Source organism: Boleophthalmus pectinirostris, unplaced genomic scaffold, assembly GCF_026225935.1.
Source record: "Boleophthalmus pectinirostris isolate CB_2022bp ecotype Guang Dong unplaced genomic scaffold, ASM2622593v1 HiC_scaffold_3, whole genome shotgun sequence".
NCBI lineage: Eukaryota > Metazoa > Chordata > Actinopteri > Gobiiformes > Gobiidae > Boleophthalmus > Boleophthalmus pectinirostris.
This window is the reverse complement of record NW_026571299.1, coordinates 23,723,300-23,743,252: the sequence shown is the minus strand read 5'-3', so window position 1 is coordinate 23,743,252 and position 19,953 is coordinate 23,723,300. Positions and strand designations below refer to the sequence as shown.

At 38.5% G+C, this 19,953-nt stretch overlaps 1 protein-coding gene and 1 long non-coding RNA gene across 2 annotated transcripts in view; one reads left to right on the top strand and one right to left on the bottom strand.

Annotated features, from left to right (window-relative positions):
* Window positions 1-19,490, top strand: part of LOC110158704 (inositol 1,4,5-trisphosphate receptor type 1-like) — a 264,915-nt gene extending 245,425 nt beyond the window's left edge. The window contains 4 exon segments of the mRNA XM_055160081.1: window positions 2,427-2,592; window positions 8,221-8,381; window positions 13,858-14,019; window positions 16,093-19,490. Of these exon segments, the coding sequence (XP_055016056.1) occupies window positions 2,427-2,592; window positions 8,221-8,381; window positions 13,858-14,019; window positions 16,093-16,179 (576 nt within the window). The 3' untranslated portion in view covers window positions 16,180-19,490.
* Window positions 6,443-9,563, bottom strand: LOC129410951 (uncharacterized). The gene is made up of 3 exons (XR_008633070.1): window positions 9,410-9,563; window positions 8,181-8,359; window positions 6,443-6,696 (listed from the first exon to the last, which is right to left on the bottom strand). It is a non-coding gene; the product is annotated as an uncharacterized LOC129410951 (long non-coding RNA).
* Window positions 19,491-19,953: the final 463 nt, after the last annotated feature.

Below are 19,953 nucleotides of genomic sequence, written 5' to 3'. Positions count from 1 at the left end.
TCCTGGTTTAGATCTAGTTTAGACCTGGTTTTGGTCCTGGTTTTAGTCCTGGTTTAGATCTGGTTTTAGTCCTGGTTTAAGCCTGGTTTAGTTCTGGTTTAGATCTAGTTTAGACCTGGATTTAGATGTGGTTTAGACCTGATTTGGACCTGGTTTAGACCTGATTTGGACCTGGTTTAGTGTCCGGCAATAAGTGGAATTATTGAAAAAAAAAAAAAAAAAAAGGGATATAGCCCAAAATGTAAAAACAGGAAAATCCCACTGTGTAATCCATTTTTTTCAACAAAGTAACTGTAATCCAATTACCACTCACTGAAACAGTAACTGTAACCGAATACAGTTAATAATTTGTACTCTGATTATGTAACTCCGGTACATGTAATCTGTTACTCCCCAACATTGATTATAGATAGATACAGTAGATAGAAGTTGAATTTTGTAGGGGTTATTTTAAATTTTTACAATGTGAACTTTAAAAAATGTTTAAATTGTCAATGCGCCTAAAAATTTGCTTTGTAAGTAAGCCCAGTATTCAGGAAGTAATGCGGAAGTTAAAAAAACATTTTGGCACGAACACAGGCCATTGAAAACAATACGGCGCCATCTTGGATTCATCTTCCAGATCTTATCACACTTCCATGACTGATACCTGCTCAAAGGAGTATTTCATTTCAGTACTAGTTTAGTAACAATCAGCGTCTGATTTAAACACTTTTGATGATGATGAATACTAAAAGCAACTTCTGAGGTTAAAATGAGTGAGCTGTGTACTATTCTAAAAGATGATATTGTCAAACTATCAGAAAGGAAGTGTACGTTAGCGTTACCATGACAGCAAAACTCTGCAAAAGAAAGTTATGAAAAGTGCTTATAAAGTCATCATGGTAAATAATGAGGATGCTCTGAATGAATATGGTGAGAGAGGAAGAACATTACATAGATGGATAAATAGATAGGCCCGGGGACCAAATTTGGCCCGTGATATAATTATATTTGGCCTGTGAGATCATATCAAGTCTGTATTCGAGCAGCACACACAGATAGACTATAGAGACATGATTTATTTAAAATGTTGTTATTATTTTATATTCTGCTTGTTCTGGATTCAGTGTTTAAGCAAAACTATTATTAAACATTTATTTTAATAAGAAAAGGTTTAACATTACATATCTCAAAAGAAGAGAAAACATGCAGATGTAATTTTTCAATAAATATTTAGTTTGGCCCATGACTAAGGCTGCGTTCAGACTGCAGCCTGAAGTGACCCAAATCCGATTTTTTGGCCCCTATGTGACTTATATCTGTTCTTTTAATGACAGTCTGAATGACACAGATCCGATTTTTTCAAATGTGACCCAGACCACTTGGATATGTGGTCCTAAAACCGATACATATCTGATCTTTTGACATGCGACTTCAATCTGAACGGCCAAAGCGCATTCATCCACCTACACATTATCAACAAGCCACAAATGTCACTATTTTGCGCTGAAGTAGGCGAAAATTGTTAATGAACTCCGTGTCACTGAAGCGAAGCACATCACCACTCATCACTCTTGGCTACGTCTCCACATCCACACGTTCCTTTCAATGAACGTTGCTGCCGCTGCCCCACAAAACACCACGGCCAAAAAACCTCATCCTTCTCAATCTCCTTCTTAAAACAAGTAAGTTGTTCATGTTCTGGCTCCGGTACAAGAGGAACTTTAAAATCTCCAGGTTCTCAATGCTCGCGTCCATGTTTGGACAACTTCCGTAAACACAGAACACGCTCGCTGCGAATGACGTCGTCGTGTCCTCCAGTGCGGGACATTTTCGGGCCGTTTACTGTTCAAACTGGAGTCACATACAAGTCACATTTAATTGGAAATGTGAATGACCTCGCAAAAACATCGGATTTCACAAAAAAATCGGAATTGAGCTTTAAGCCCTGCATTCTGAACGTAGTCTAAGTCCCAGTTTTTAATTTTGGCCTCAGTGAATTTGAGTTGGATAGATAGATAGATACAGTAGATAGATAGATAGATAGATAGATAGATAGATAGATAGGTCTGATGTTTGTCTCTTTCTTTCTCTAAACACAACATGAAGTCAGAAAGACCAAAGACAGTTAAAGCAGTGTGATGTCATTGTTCAGCTCCAGTCAAATGAAGCTCATGAGGCCGGCGGTTACAGGACCAGAGGACAATATTACAAACAAGAATTCATTTAAGTACAAAATAACCAAATGAAAACACCAGGATCACATAGAGCAGGTTAATACGAACGTTTAAGACCAACATGACAAGGCTCACAGCAGCAGTTACATGTCCATTTATATATACACTCTATAGATTGAATGCAGATGAATAGATAGAGCTGAGTACTTGTAGATTTGATAACTGTCTGAATCCATATTGACTCCATGTTGTATTTCCCACTGTCAGGAGCCTCTGTTCGCGGCGCGTGTGGTGTACGACCTGCTCTTCTTCTTCATGGTCATCATCATCGTCCTGAACCTGATTTTTGGAGTCATCATCGACACGTTCGCCGACTTGAGAAGCGAGAAGCAGAAGAAGGAGGAGGTGCTCAAGACTACCTGCTTCATCTGCGGTCAGTGCTCTACATGATTTTCCCTCATGTATCTGAGCGGATGTGTCTTGCCCCAGTACAGATATATTATATAAACATCTCTTGAGGTTAAAATTAATCTGCTGTGTACTGTTGACGTCTGCTGTGACTGTACCGAATTGCGGTTTACATGGAAAACTCGTTAAATCAACCTTATTTAATTCTGCTCAGCGTCTGGGGGTGGGGAAGGTTCTGACTGGACAGAGACACAAATGTATTTACGTCTTTGCGAAGAAAACACACACTTCAGCTACCACCGGCTTTTTTGTCATCTCTGTTTGTCATTACCCCACGGGCACACACATGATCCAAAATTTTTTCATAGTCGTTCCAATAATAATTAAGTAGCAGCTGGAGAATTGTCTCATCACACTTTACATCTGTCAGCTGAGGAGGAGAAGGGAAGAGTGTCGGAAAAGGGAGGAAGAAGACAAACTGAGTGTGAGGCTGTTCTACCTCAGCCCACTTACACATCCCGCTCACAAATCCAAAGAGACGTGGATGAAAGTCCCAAGCCAGGACGGGTGGAGCTGGATCATTTGGATTGCGTCAGAATGACCCAACAAACTGAACCTCTGACATTATTTTTAAAAAGAATAAACATTTAGATGATCAAGGAATAAATTAATTTGGCTTTAAAATCTGAATAAATCACCCACTTACTTTGGAATTAAGTTTAATTCCAAACAATCATTTTTATTTACATGAAAAGTGTTTACATGGTCTTTTTTAAATGGAATAAGTGAATTAATTTGATTTTGATAAGGAATAGACTTGATACTTAATTTTGTTTAGACATTAGAATGCTATTTTCAACATTAAATCATCGTTATTTATTTCTCTTCTATTCCCATGTGTCCTTATATCTATGGAATCCCTCGGGTCAAGGTAGCGTGGTCCATGGTACTGCTCCAGGAGCTTCGGCCCAGAAATAATTCTCCCATAGAGCGCATTTTTTGTGAAATCAAACTGGCCGTGTTCGGCTGACAGGCCGTCCACAACTTTCACAAAAGTCGAATTTTGTAGAGGTTCTTTTGTATGTTTACAATATGAACTTTGAAATGTTTAAATTGGCAGTGCACCTAAAAATTTGCTTTGTAAGGCCATTATTCAGGAAGTAATGTGGAAGTTAAAATCTTTTTTTGGTGCGAGCACAGGCCATTGAAAACAATTTGGCGCCTGGATGAACCTTCCAGATCTTATCGTACTTTCATGACCGATACCTGCTCAAACAAGTATTTTGTTTCAATACTAGTTTAGTAACAATTAGCGTCTGATTTTCAATACTTCTGACAACCCTATAAGCAGCTTCTGAGATTAAAATAAGTGAGCTGTGTGCTTTTCTAAAAGATGATATTGTCTCACTATCAGAGAGGAAGTGTACATTAGCTTTACCATGACAGCGAAACTCTGTAATGGTCTCTGAAATTTATGAAAAGCTTATAAACTCATCGTGGTGAATAATGAGGTTGCTCTGAATGCATAAGGTCAATGAGGAAAAAGTTTGGACCACTAGAAACTGTTTCAAAGGAATCAGTTCTGTTTTTCACATTTTCAAGAATGTAAAAATCTGCTACAGCCCCTTTAAATTCATTCAATGCTGATATTAAAGAAAACCTATTACACTTTTGTCTGTTATATAATCTATCACTCATGGTCAGATCTGTGGAGAGGTGACCCCACTCACAGTAAGAATGCAGATTTTGCGATAAAAACACCTGTAATTAAATCCAAATGCAATTGTTTAATGCTATACCGTGGAACATTCCAAGTTAAACTATAACGTGTGACGATTATGTGATTTTCCAGTAAACATATGGTGTGTAGGGGCCGTCTCTTCCTTCCTCACATTATATACTCCTGGAGTTGTTTCTGCAGAATCCTGAGTCAGAGGAGCTTCCTGCGTCTGCCTGTCGCTCACACACACAGATGCCTGACTCTCACCTCCTCTGACTTCTCCTCTGCAACATTACAAACACAAAGCACCAGGACGTGAGAAAACAAACGTTCACTTTTTGTGCTTTGCTTTACGTCTGCTTCTAAGTCATCGTACATGATCCTACCTGGACCACAGACAGATCACACAGACACTAGGTAAAGGTGCACTGCGCAGCTTTTCTGGTTTCCATGGTGATGTTATTGCATCCTTGGACTCGGTTTTGTCTCGGACTCGAGGTCTGACACTTGTCGATTGTAATCATATTTCATTATGAAGCCGCTGCTGTCGGTTATAAACTTGTACTGGTGTGTGGTACATCTGTGTTTGCCACGATGTGTGTTTGGTTTGGTAAATGTGCAAAGGATAAACACCACTGTAAAAACAGTAAGGGAATGTAACTCCAGTTAGGAATTTGAAAAAAAAGTTATTTAAATATCCTACCCACTTTCTTCACTTTCTTCACAGTTTTCTGCAAAGTGCCAGTGGAAGTGGGATTAAAGAAGGGTTCTCCAACTGTGGGTGAGGGTCCAAAAAAGAGGCACAATGTGTTTCAGTGCAGTACAGTTTCCTTCTCTTTTTTTAAGCTTAAATGAACATTTATCAGATCACATAGAGATAGATTTATAAAAAACATTTATATAAATGTGCCAAAGTAACTGTAATATACAAATAAATGTAGAAAATGACAAAGATGGTCTTGATTTGTCTTGATGGGCCATGGTCTTGGTCTTGTCTTGCTCTAGTCCACAGGTGTCAAACATAAGACCCGGGGGCCAGATCCGGCCCTCCAAGACCTTTAATGTGGCCCTCGGCTGATTTTCTACTTAAATATTTGAATTATATTTTCTATTAAAATATTGGTAATTTTCTGCATCACTTATCATAGCAGCATCTCCAGCGCCTCTGTGCGTGGCCCCTCCCACCAGAGCAGCACAAAAGAACACTTGGCTCTTTCCAAACAATCCTTTTTGACTATTGACCGTGACACCCTCATCAGCAAAATGTCAAAAATAAGAAAAGTGGACGGTGAGTGCAGGATTTTCCAAGAAAAATTGACTTATTCCTATTTGCATACAAGTTAATGTTAAAACATTGTGTTGAAATAGAATTTTTCTTGAAGTTTCAGGTTGTTCATAATATTATAATATTTTGTAAAAGAAAGAGTTCATCAATTAAAAAAGATTTCTGTAATAGATTTGTGTTTCTCTGCACAAATATTTGAACTTATTGTTATTTTTGGGGTTTATATGCCATGAGTTTTCGATCCGGCCCCTTTGGGATCAAAGTAGGTTGGATACGGCCCCCGGACCAAAATGAGTTTGACACCCCTGCTCTAGACCTTTAAAAGTCTTGGTCTGGTCTCGGTTTCAGGACTCTGTGGTCTCAGTCTCGATTAGAGCCTTGAGAGTCTTGACTACAACACTCCCTACTCATCTAGAACATTGGTACAAATCAGTCAAATTTTTCCTGATTTCTTGACCGATGTAATGGACAAACCTGTTGTGTTATTCTTAAATAGCTCTCCCTGCCTAGTATAACAGGTGTGTGTGTGTGTGTGTGCGTGTGTGTGTGTGTGTGTATGTATGTTAGTTGGAGGGCAGATTGGCAGCCTGGCTTTTGTCAGGTCAACTGTGTTTACGGTAGATTAGCACTAGCGGATGTAGAGTGAATGAAGAATGCCCTGTAAGCAGCTTTGGGCGTCTTGAAAGGTGCTAAAGAAATACATTATTATTTTTATTTTACATTTAAAGACATTTCTGATGGATAAACAAAAGAACTTCAGATCATCATTATCAGGACACTACCAGTAATACACAGATATTCATTTTTGTCACTATACTCCATCCCTCTCCCATCCAGCCCTCTCCCCTCCACACCTCCGTCCCTGTCCCCTCTATCCCTCCATCCCTCCGTCCTTCTCCCTCCTCGCACATGTTCTATGGGGGTCATGCTCCTCTCCTCTCGGGGCGGTAAACACTGTTATGTCACAGCTCTCTGACTCACGCCGTGAACAGGGCCTAGCCACAGGTGGAGCGGCCGTCGCCATGGTTACCGCGGCAACAGGACACGCACGGATTAACCACGCCGACCTCCACCGGCTTAAGTGGCCCTCCATCGCCTCCTGGGTCCCTGTGCCTCTGTCTCCTCTGAAAAATCACACAAAAGACACTCATGATTATCGGCCAGAAAGAGAACACTATGGTGATTTATTTGGGTTTATCTTTTCGAGTGATTATTCTGATGTCTGGCAGAATATTTCATCAAAATAATCGATTTTAGGGATTGTCAAAAATATCGAAAATTAGATTAATAATAAAAAACTAGGATCGAAACTAGATACTCATTTGAGCAGGTGTCGATACTAGGGATGGGCATTCGATTAAATGTTCTTAATCGGGAGAATTAACGATCGATTATAGATTAATCATTAATGTTTTTATATTAAAATGATCATCATTATTATTACTATCTGCACTACTAATCTGCATAAATAAATTCAACTTTACAAAATATAAACAGTAACGACTCTAGAGCCACATCAATGTGTTGTCATGTTTAATGCAGCTTTGCACAACTCTCACAGAAACAAAACTTAAAACCTCATGGCTAATTTGCATAAACTAAGGGAAGAAAAAAAACAGCTCTTGTGCACTGATGCAGTTCAACTTCTGTCAGATTAAAGGACTCGACTCAGTGGAATACAGGTTAGTGTGACCATATTTGCGTTTGTCAAAACCAGGACACTGTACAGGGGGTGGGAGGTGGGGCCTCGTCATCCACATTGCGCAACTCTCACCTGGCAAAGATTTTTCATGTTTTCTGTGTCCTGGTGAACTTTTTCCCACTGGACACTGAAACATATGTGCTGTTTTGTACACTGTGCACATGGACTCACACTTGTCCCGACCGGAACGAAAAGCGTGGAATTTCTTGTACAAGTCATCGTTAAATACACATTTGTGCTTCGGCACGCTGCAGACTGACTGTTTGTGTCTCCCTCCTTCTGAGTGCAGAGAGACCCCAAACGGGGGTCTGGACGCACAGCAACCTTCATTTGGTTTGTCGATTAAAATGAACGTAATCGATGAAATTCTTAATGATCAATTATCGATTAATCGACTAATCATGCCCATCCCTAGTCAATACTAAAAATGTCCCATTGACAAGACAGAAATGTACCTTTCCTTACAATGTGGCAAATAAAGCGTGAGAAAAAAGTAGTGGCTTATAGTCCAGAATTTACGGTACTAGTCTATGTGCTTCATATATACGGTCTATGGTTTGGCAACACCAGTGGATACACGCAGCCTGAGTGCAGAAAACTCTGCTGTCTGTGCAGTGACACATGGATCTAGGGTTAGATGTTATTGCTTTGCCTGAAATGTTTCACAGTATGGCATTAAATTTGTCTATTTTGGATTTATTTAATTACAGAAAAATACATACACAATAAAAACGTGCATTCTTATCTTGAGCAAGCTCGCCTCTCCACAGATCTAACCTATATAACTCGGTCTGGAGGTATCAGTTACTTGTCTCTATGGAGATTAATGATACTGTGGGACATTCTAGGCAACACTCCTACACCTGAAAAGTTACATAGTGCACCTTTAATTTTATACATACTTACTTATATTTTTGCTTTCTTCTTCTTCTTCTTCTTCTTCCAGGTTTGGAGCGAGACAAGTTTGACAATAAAACGGTGACCTTTGAGGAGCACATTAAAGAGGAGCACAACATGTGGCATTATCTGTTCTTCATCGTTCTGGTCAAAGTGAAAGATTCCACGGAATACACCGGACCTGAGAGCTACGTGGCCGAGATGATCAAGGTAAGAATACACAGGAAAAAAAACACACAAGAAATTAGAACTGTAGTCCACTCTTAGACCTGGTTTAGAGCTGGTTTAGACCTGGTTTAGTCCTGGTATAGACCTGGTATTGAGCTGGTTTAGAGCTGGTTTAGACATGGTTTAGACATGGTTTACTGGTTTAGACCTGGTTTAGTCCTGGTTTAGACCTGGTTTAGACCTGGTTTAGTCCTGGTTTAGACCTGGTTTAGACCTGGTTTAGACCTAGTTTAGACCTGGTATAGTCCTGGTTTAGACTTGGTTTAGACCTGGTTTAATCCTGGTTTAGTCCTGGTTTAGACCTGGTTTAGACCTGGTTTAGTCCTGGTGTTAGTCCTGGTTTAGACCTGGTTTAGACCTGGTTTAGTCCTGGTTTAGACCTGGTTTAGTCCTGGTTTAGTCCTGGTTTAGACCTGGTTTAGACCTGGTTTAGTCCTGGTTTAGACCTGGTTTAGTCCTGGTTTAGACCTGGTTTAGACCTGGTTTAGACCTGGTTTAGACCTGGTTTAGAGCCTGGTTTAGACCTGGTTTAGACCTGGTTTAGACCTGGTTTAGTCCTGGTTTAGACCTGGTTTAGAGCTGGTTTAGACCTGGTTTAGACCTGGTTTAGTCCTGGTTTAGACTGGTTTAGTCCTGGTTTTAGACCTGGTTTAGACCTGGTTTAGTCCTGGTTTAGACCTGGTTTAGACCTGGTTTAGTTTAGTCCTGGTTTAGACCTGGTTTAGACCTGGTTTAGTCCTGGTTTAGACCTGGTTTAGACCTGGTTTAGACCTGGTTTAGACCTGGTTTAGACCTGGTTAGACCTGGTTTAGACCTGGTTTAGACCTGGTTTAGTCCTGGTTTAGACCTGGTTTAGACCTGGTTTAGACCTGGTATAGACCTGGTATAGTCCTGGTTTAGACCTGGTTTAGACCTGGTTTAGACCTGGTTTAGACCTGGTTTAGACCTGGTTTAGACCTGGTAGTACTCAGAAAGTCAAATGTTTCTTTGGTGGTTCTTGGTTTGATTACCTTTTCATTCAGACTGGTTGAGAGTTGAAGGTGAATCAGTATCAGTGACGCCAAAACTGAATCAAACTGGTCAAAATGTCACAACACTGGAACAAAACAGGCAATTTCCGTACTGTGGTTTTGGTGAGTTAAAAGTGAACAACACCTTTCTGAATGAGTGCATCACTGGTTATGTTTAGATCTGGACTTATCACATTATTAAAATGTCATGTTTTGAAACTATTACATCACATGAAAATAATGTCATTTCTCTGTGAGCGTTCACACCTGTGCAGTTTGGACGAGGAAAGTTATGTAAAAAGGGGCAAACTAAAGCAGTAAAGACAGAACCGAAAGAAAAGAATGTAATTATTATTAGGTTATCTGATTATTATTATTATTAGCCTTGCATATGTGGCCAGTTTCATAGTCTTTATTTGCACATCCTACAAGTGGAATGAATGAATCAGTTTGTTTGAGAAGTCACGTGACTTTCCATTGTTCAGACTAAACAGCATCATGAGCTCATTATTTATATAATGAGTAAGACTTGTAAACATGCACCAACACAGCACGCCATTCACCATTTACTCTTTCAAACAAGAGAAAGCGAAACAAATGAAACTGGACTTTTGTTCTTAGATTCTCAAAGCTGGAGACATGTTGGTGCATGTGAGAGGTCAGACTCTCGTTTCACTCCAACACAGTTAACGTCATTACATTTAAGACTTTATGAACAATCTTTTTTCGTTAATTGTACTTCCTGGTCGGACAGGAGCAGCAGATATGACATAAGCATATTTAATTACATGCGTTACCAAGCAACCATCATGTTAACAAAAGGCCAAAACATGTCCAAATGCCACACTCATTCTCATCAGACTGATTCAAAGGAAATAACAACATGATTCTCTTATTCAGTCATTATTGGGGCTGTCACAAAAAAGTCCTTCCTCGTGCATGAAGTGTCCCTGGTTTTTGGATGGAGTTTTCCATGTTGACATAAGCATATGGATTCTATTTTACAATTCACTGCTACTTCCTGTATTTTTGTACTTTTCTTTTCAACTTTTTTCCACAAAGGAGATGGAGAGGCTGAGGGGCTCATGGTTCTGCTGCTGAGGTGGAGAGCAGCTGTAGCAGGTTGATGAGGGTACAGAGACAGTACAGTGTTTTACCATGACTTTCAGAGGCCAGAGTTTTGCCTTCACAGCTACACTAAAGAAGACTAGCATGCCAACAGCGCACTTCCTTGTCCACGGAAGAAAAAAAACAAACAAATGCTTTGATGAGATGCAGAAAGAACATTGCAGACTCATACTGACCACAGCATCCTGTTCGACTGTCAGACAAATGTCACAACTTTACATGAAAAAAACAAAACAATTCAGACCATTTGAAGGTTCACTGTGGAAGTTTTAAGTCGAGTGTTCAAAACCGTTCATTCTCCATTCTCCAAAATTACTTTCAACTTAAAGCAGACCTATTATGCAAAAACTTTTCAGAGCTTTTAATCATGTTATATTTGTTTCCTTTTCTCATTGAGCCTCTCGATGTTGTACATGGACTGAGTCATGTGTGTTTGACGAATCTTTAATAGTTTATTTTCAAGATGCCATTTTCACTCTCAGCAGTACACCGGTTTCACTGGTACACATCTTACTCTGTTCTCCAATTGTATTTTCTTAATCAATGAAACCCATACACAGCAAATTCAAGAGTGTCAATCCAGCTCATATTGCTCATTTGAACACGTTTACTGTGTTATATGAAGTCCACACTAGAATTTAAGACTACACTTTCAAATGTAGAAGGTTCAGCACTGGTAAAGTGATGTAACCACACTCCTCAGAGCTGAATTTGATTCTGACTAACATTAGATTTTTTTTACATTAGGGTCTGGTCAAGCAGTAACGGAGGGAAACAGGGGCAGATTTTTTACATTCAAATAGCTCTTATTCAGAAACTAGAGGGACTATTGAAATAAGTAAAGTATCAGAATGTAGGAAAGAGTTAACACTCCAACAGGGTAAAGTTAAACCTGTGATATTCTTTCAGGTTGTTGACAAAAAATTTAAAAACTCATGTCGGTAACGGAGGGAATGAAATATGCAGCACTTTTTGGGCAGTAAATACAAACAGTGATAACTAGTGCGGTTCTCACTTACATATCCTTAACAAACTGGTTTGAATATTTGCTTCATATAGTTTTCTACCATATGGTACAAGATTAGGTTGAAAAACCTCTTACTTTTTGAGTAATGGGATTTTTTATTAAGAAAGGTCATGGTAACGGAGGGAAAAGTAACGGAGGGAAAATTGTACAAGCAAGTAGAAGGTGCATGATTTTACATAATTTGTCAGGTTTTTTCTTCCGAATATTTTAATATTACTTCAAAATGAAAGGAAACTATTTCTATAAAATATGTCAGTCCTTCCAAGCAAATTTTTATCATTTTAAATACATTTAAAAAAAATAAAATAATGTACCTTCATCAACAGTTCAAAGATGGAATAACACAAGATATGATGAAATACATCCATTTATTTACATGATTTGCAGGTCTTTGAAATTTGGGAAATAATTTTTGTTCCATGTTTCATACATGGTCTGTTTAAAACGTATGTAACTTTAGAAACAAAAATGGTACAGAAAAAAGGTAAACAGTTTCATAAACTAGAGTACATATTCTATCTGTTGAATACATTTTTATATCAGATGCATTAACTTGAATTTTTGGCCTTGCTGTTTACTTCTGCTTGACTGGGCCCTTTAGTGTACAGTGAAAAACTAATAAAACTCTACTGAGATGTTTGAACACTTTATGGAGTAGAAACAGTGTGGAGTTTTCTTCATGTTCATTCAATATTCAATAGTAACTCTTTCTTCAGTAAATAGTATTAATGCTGTGGTGAAACTATGTTGAAACATATCTGGGTTTTCTTCACTCTACTCCCCACAACACAACACTGTGAATTTAACACTTTTGAATTTGCTGTGTAAGTTTCTGCAGGCGTCATGCGGTAATTTTGGTACAAAGGAAAAAAAACCTGTTACACACTAGTGTGATTTACAGCTTTCCACTGGAGTTGCCGATTCTTTGTTGTGACAGTGTTTATGTCAACTCCCTTTTGTAAAGTCAGTTTGTTTTATGAGGTATTTTCAAATGAATATTCCGGTTTGAAATGTGCAAAATATGACATAATGATCAGTGGGTGTCGTAGATTATAACAAGAGACCAGGCTCAATACATCACACAAAACTCAAGTGTGAAAGACACGTTTAAACCTCACAGCAGAACATTTCAAGAAAAACAAGGACCTTTTCATGAACTCTCCACTAGAAAAGTTACACCGTGTTCCTTGTCCACTTGTAAGCATGTGTTTTACAGGCTGTTTTTGTTGATATGTTTTGAGATTTACAATGTGATGAGAAACGTGACTCAGTTTATTGCAGCGGTTATGACTCTGCAGCACGAGTGTCCGCTTGCTGAAGGTGAAAAGTCACAGCAGAGATCAGCCCATGTGAAGAAAGAGGAGTTACAAAAGAATAACAACTATTCCAGTTAAACGCTTGTGCAAGAGTTCATCTGTAGCCTCATGCACTGTACTTTTACTCTAATAACTCATCAATAAGAGAAATAACTTGGAAACACAACACGACACACACAACACACAACACAATAGCCCAATAATACAATGTAAAACCATGTTCACAGTACTAGCAACAATGAAATAAGAAGTATTTTTTAAGATGAATTAAAATAAAATAAATATATAAAAAAAAATTTCATGTGTTGTGTGTATGTAAGAAATACAAGAAAATGTGTCAGATATGAGAAAAGTTATATAATGACTAAAATAGATAAATAATAAATAAAGAAATGTTAAAAAAAAAAATCTAATCAAAAATATGGTAAAATACTGACTAAAACAGAGATGTCAAACTTAGCTTCACTGAGGCCAAAATGAATGAAATCGTGGGCCAAACTAAATATTTATTGAAAAATTTCAACAACATCTGCATGTTTTCTCTTTTTTCGAGATATGTAATGTTAAACTTTTCTTATTAAAATAAATGTTTAATAATAGTTTTACTTAAACATTGAATCCAGAACAAACAGAATATAAAATAATAACAACATTTTACATAAATGTCTCTATAGTCTATCTGTAACCAGTGGGCAGCTCTAATACATATTTGATATGATTTTGCGGGCCAAATATAATTATATTGTGGGCCAAATTTGGCCCCCGGGCCTTAGTTTGACATGTCTGGATTAAAAAGTAAAAATTTGATAATTAATTAAAGAAAAACATGTCAAAAATAAAATAAACTAAAACAGCTAAATAATGAAAACAACCTTTGTGAAATATAATGTAACCTGGTGGTGTATGTGTGTGTGTGTGTGTGTGTGTGTGTGTGTGTGTGTGTGTGTGTGTGTGCGTGCGTGCGTGTGTGTGTACAGGAGCATAACCTGGACTGGTTTCCGCGCATGAGGGCCATGTCTCTGGTGAGCAGCGATGCAGAAGGAGAACAGAACGAGATCAGGAGCCTGCAGGAGAAACTCGAGTCCACCATGAGACTCGTGTCCAACCTGTCAGGACAACTGACCGAGCTCAAAGAACAGGTGAGAATTATGCACCTGTCATATACACCTGTCATATACACCTGTCAGGACAACTAACCGAGCTCAAAGAACAGGTGAGAACTATTATACACCTGTCATATACACCTGTCAGGACAACTAACCGAGCTCAAAGAACAGGTGAGAACTATTATACACCTGTCATATCCACCTGGGAAGGATGGAGCGTAAGATTGACAGGTGGATGAGTGCAGCATTTGCAGGTCACTCTATCAGACTGTTATGGTGAAGAAGAAGCTGGTGGGGGCCGGGGGGTACTCTTGCTTTTCTTTACAAACACACAAAATTCACATTAACTAATAAAAACATTGAGTTTTAATAAATTATTTTGTTTGCACACAAAACTGAAGAAAGAACAAAATAAAATGACAACTCAGGGTCTTGAAGCCGGAGCGTCCGCACTAAAGACGAGCGACAGAACGTAGTGAGCTAAACTCCACAGTGTAGGGGAATGCTTGATTGTGGCACTGCCTCACCTGCTTCCATCTCACTGTCTTCCCTCTGCTGTCCACTTGGCTTCAAACGTAGCGGCTGCTATGTCCTGTCTGCTCGCACCTTCAGTCAGACGCTCTTCCCTGTTATGACGTAGGAGGCGACCAAGACAAATGTACGCCTTTCAAACAGAGCATCTAGAAGCCGCCATCAGCAGCAGTCAGTTCTGCTTGCAGTCGTCTCAACCTCTCTACCAACAGTTATTAATGTTTATCAGAAAATAACTACTCAGGATTCTGTTGGAGTGGCATTTTCGGGACATTTAGGGACGTCTTGTCACCCTACCCTCACCTATGATCATGAGCTCTGGGGAATGACCAAAAGGACAAGATGGGTGATCCAAATTAGTTTCCTGCAGAGTGGCTGAGTGCTGCCTTAGAAACAGGGTGAGGAGCTCAATCACATGGGAGGAGCTCGGAGTAGAGCCACTGCTCCTCCACATGGAGAGGAACAGCTGAGGGAAGGTGTGCTCTGAATATCCCCCTGATTTTCCCTGGAGGTGCTCCGGCTCCCCTGGCCTTTGTTCAGACTCACCTGTGCTCTCTGGTCTGATCTTCTGTCAGGACAAAGCTGACGCACTATCAGACAGCAGTAACATAGGCAGCATCTAGTGATGATATGTGCGAATATAACAGCTCCAGGTCAAATGGGACTTCAGTGGCATTTAGACTCCTTATGGCCCACAGTATATGACAGTCCAATCCAATCCACTTTATTTCTGTCGCACATTTCACAAACAGTTTGCAAAGTGCTGCACAAATACATAATAATAACAACAATAATAAAATGATAAAATAAACTACTAAAATAATATACTAGTCTTAAAATAATAAAACCAGTAAAATAAAATAAGAACAAAATCATGAAATAGAAATAAATAAACCAATACGTAAATTAAATCAATAAAACCAATAAAAACACATAAAAATAAATAAAAGACACAGAGGAGCACACAACTCACGAGGTGTTAAAAGCCAGAGAGTAAAAGTGGGTCTTAAGACGAGACTTAAAACACTCCACTGTGAGGGCTGTTGGGACGTGGGGGGGTAGAATGTTCTAGAGTTTAGGGCCGACCACAGAGAAGCTCCTGTCCCCCCTGGTTTTAAGTCTCGTTTTAGACACCAAGAGCTGGAGCTGGCCCTCGGACCTCAGAGAGCGCGGGGGTATCAATTTGGATGAGGTCCGTGACGTACTGTGGGGCCAGTCCATTCAAGGCTTTAAAAACAAACAATAAAATCTTAAAATCAATTCTAAAACTAACAGGAAGCCAGTGCAAAGACGTAAAGATTGGGGTTGTGTGCTCTCTCCTTTTTGTTCCTGTTAAAAGTCGCGCTGCAGAGTTTTGGACAAACTGTAGTCGGTAAAGTGCGTTTTGTGAAATGCCGGAATAAAGTGCATAACAGTTGTCCACGTGTGATGAAATAAAAGCATGCATAACTTGTTCAGAAAGTTTAAAAGATAAAAAAAGTTTAACTTTAGATAAAAGCCACAAATGATAAAAACTTGACTTTAAAACATTATTGATCTCTGTGTCAAATGTCTAAGGTGTGCGCTATGTTTCAGATGACGGAGCAGAGGAAGCAGAAGCAGCGCATTGGCCTCCTGGGTCACCCTCCGCACATGAACCACAACCCCCAGCAGCCGGCTTAGACTCACCTGGACCCTCGGAAGCTGCCGAAACCGAAACTCTCCTCCCGGACTATCGACACAATCGCGCTTCGACAGTTCTTGGACTAGTATTCACACTTTAACGTGCCTCACCTCTCTCCTGTTCACGTCACACACAGCGGATTCTAATTAATATTTATAGATTATTTTTGATGATCCTACTTGTGCACCTGGAGTGGACCAAGTGCCTTAAAATGACTGAGGAAAATGCATTTTACTAATTATGAAAACAAGCCAAAGTTGAACCCGAACAGCTGTCTTCCCTGTGGCCTTTTCTACCTTTTGTGTCTAAACTCAGGTCTATAACACACGATAGAACATTTGTGATTTTCAACTGGTGCAGAGCAAGTACCCAAACACGTCCCAAATACTGTAACTGAGTGGTTAACACACGTAGGTTGTGGGTTAAATTCCTGCGCCAGTGTCTCTGAATGGATCTGTGGTGGAATTTGTTGAGCTGGTTCAAAACTTTGTCATTCCTGAACCTATCCAAAAACGACACAAAGTTCGTCTTCTGTGTTGAATTAACGATAGACCTTTTAGCTTTGTTGAGTTTTGTTGTGTCCTTAGGCAAGACGTTTTAGAAAATGATTTTAGCGAACCTTTCCCACCAGTTGAGAACCATAAATTTCAATATTAAATCTTCTAACTTACAGCAATAGGAAAAATATGCAATAAATTCATCATTCACGAGTATTTAGTTTTATACCTTAAAATAATTACTATTTAATAATTAATAATAACACACATAATTTATTTTTTATTGATTTTACCATCTTTGTGTCCAGATATTTCATGGGTTTTGTTAATGAGTCTGTCCAGTCGGGCTGTACTAATTTTACAGGTGGTTTTGTAACATTTAAAGGGCCGTTTTATGCGATTTTCTGATCTACAGTTTGTTTTTTATGTAGTTTCTTCATCACACACAGATCTAGAGTTGTGTTTTGTTTCATTCACACATGTTTAACACACAAAACCTGCATTTAGGCTGAGTTCTTCTCTCAAATGAAACAGAAAACGCTGAAAACAGAAACAAAAAAAAGTGAAAAAATGCACAAAAGCTTTTTTATTTTTATTTTTAAATGTTGTTTCGGCAAAAAGCCTTCGTCAGATCATTTTCCTTGCTTTGGACCAAGGTATACATACATGAGTTCTTCTCTCAAACAGAAAACACAAAGAAATTAGGACTGGGTATCATTAAGGAGTTGCCGATACGATACATATCTCGATACAGTGCACTTTCGATTCGATATGATATATTTCAAATCAATTCGATGCGGTTCAATAAAAAATAAAGGCTAAATCGTGGCTCTGATACTAAAAGGCTTTGTGAAATCACTTCTTGTGAAAAGTTCATATGAAACACAAACATTTTAATCCTCAAAACAGTAAAAATGTCAAATGTGTCTCATAAATGAGCTTCCTTTCACTCCACAAGCAACAAAAATGTAGCACTGTAACAAAATAATTTAGTAAAACACACCTAAAAATACTCTTGGTGAAATATCGATACAGTAGCCCACGATATCGATACTGTATCATCACATTAAACGATACGATATATCAATATTCCGATATTTTTGCACAGCCCTAAAGTAAATGTATAAAAAGCAATTGTATGTTTTTAAAAGTAGTAAAGTATGTAAGAATGACTAAATTAATCTGCACAAAAAAGTTAATTAATATTGTAAAAATAAACAAACAGAAAACACTCCACCTGTTCCACCTTGTGATGTCATAAAATGAAGTATTTTTAAGACGATTTCAAATAAAGTATAAAAAACAACTGTATGTTTTTAAAAGTAGTAAAGTATGTAAGAAATACTAAAATAATCTGTAAATAAATATGTAGTAGAATGTAGTAAAAAATGAACAAAAAACGTTAAATAATGTTGTAAAAATAAACAAACAGATAACACTCGATTCCACCTTGTAATGTCATGAAATAGAAAGTGTAGGAAGTGCTCCACTGTGTTTTTCAACTCAATGCACTTTCACTAGAATCGTGTGGATAATTTCAGCCCTGGAATTGCCAATCTACTGAATTAAAGTAAAAAAAATCGCTTCATGACACAGAAAACGCACACCAAAATTCCTGTAGAGGTGCAAATGCAAGGAGCAAAAGACAAGTGAAAAAATGCATCGCACAGTCCGATGGCCGATGTCCAAAAGCTTTTTCATACAGAGGCGGTTTTACCATTAGGCAAAAGTTGGTGGGTACGTAGGGCCCCCAAACCTGGAGGGGCCCCCAACCAATGTCCCTCAGTGCCACTAATGGGCGAGGCCTCAGCGCAATTAGATTTTCTTTCAATATGACAATAAATGAGATTAGTTTATTTTTAATCATAATCTTATGATGTACCTGTACAACAACTCACCCTTATGTAACAGATAATACTCCCTACAACTGTACAACAACAGATAATACTCCCTACCACTGTACGACAACTCACCACTATGTAACAGATAATACTCCCTACAACTGTACGACAACTCACCATTATGTAACAGATAATACTCCCTACAACTGTACAACTCACCCTTATTTAACAGATAATACTCCCTACAACTGTACAACAACTCACTTTTATGTAACAGATAATACTCCCTACAACTGTATAACAACTCACCACTATTAACAGATAATACTCCCTACAATTGTATGACAACTCACCCTTATGTAACAGATAATACTCCCTACAACCGTACAACAACTCAGCCTTATGTAACAGATAATGCTCCCTACAACTGTACAACTCACCCTTATGTAACAGATAATACTCCCGACAACTGTACAGCAACTCACCTTTATGTAACAGATAATACTCCCTACAACTATACAACAATTCACCCTTATGTAGTAGATAATACTCCCTACAACTGTACAACAACTCACCCTTATGTAACAGATAAACATGTGTGAATGAAACAAAACACAACTCCAGCTTTGTTTTTGACGAGGTAACAACATTCTAACAAGAGTATGGGACCTTTAAAGTAAAGTAGAAATAATAAAGTCACAGTAAATGTTGTAAAAGTAAAAGTACTTTGGGGGCGACACTAAACTTAGACTGTCATATGTCATTTGTGCACTGGTGTATTTACTCTCTATTAGTTTGGACGCACTGAATGTCTGTAGCAGTAGCGGGGGCACACACAGGGAGACCGCTTCATGTACGTGTGCAGAGATTTGGAGTGCTGCTTAAGTGAGATTTTTAAAAGTTTTATACAAAGACGTGAGTGAACTGTAAATGATAAAGTCTATTTAAATAAACAAGATTGTAGAATTATAATTGTTGTTTGAATTGTCTGCTTCTTCTTTGTGTTACGTCACAAAACCGGAAGACATTTAGAAAGATGCAGATGATGACTTCCTCTGGGCTCTGTTGGCGATAACTAATAAAATCTTGGCCCGGTTTTCTTCATCTTTCATCTCATTCTTCATTGTATTCTTTCTTTTTCCCTTTTAGAAACTGCCTATTCATTTGTGTATTATAATTTGTCTAACTTAACCCCAAAAAAAGGTGTCATTGTAGTTTTCCGTTATGTTCAGCAGATCAACAGTTTCACCCAGCTGCCTGTAAGAAACACAGACTGGAAATTTTTGGCAGATTGTGAAGACGCTGCTGCTGAATCTATGGTTTTGTCACATGCCCACAGTCGGGAACTTCACTAGAAGTTGTCATCTACATGTTTCCAAACATCTTCATGTCAGCGTGAACAGAGCCTATTGATTGACTGTATGGCAAAAGTTGA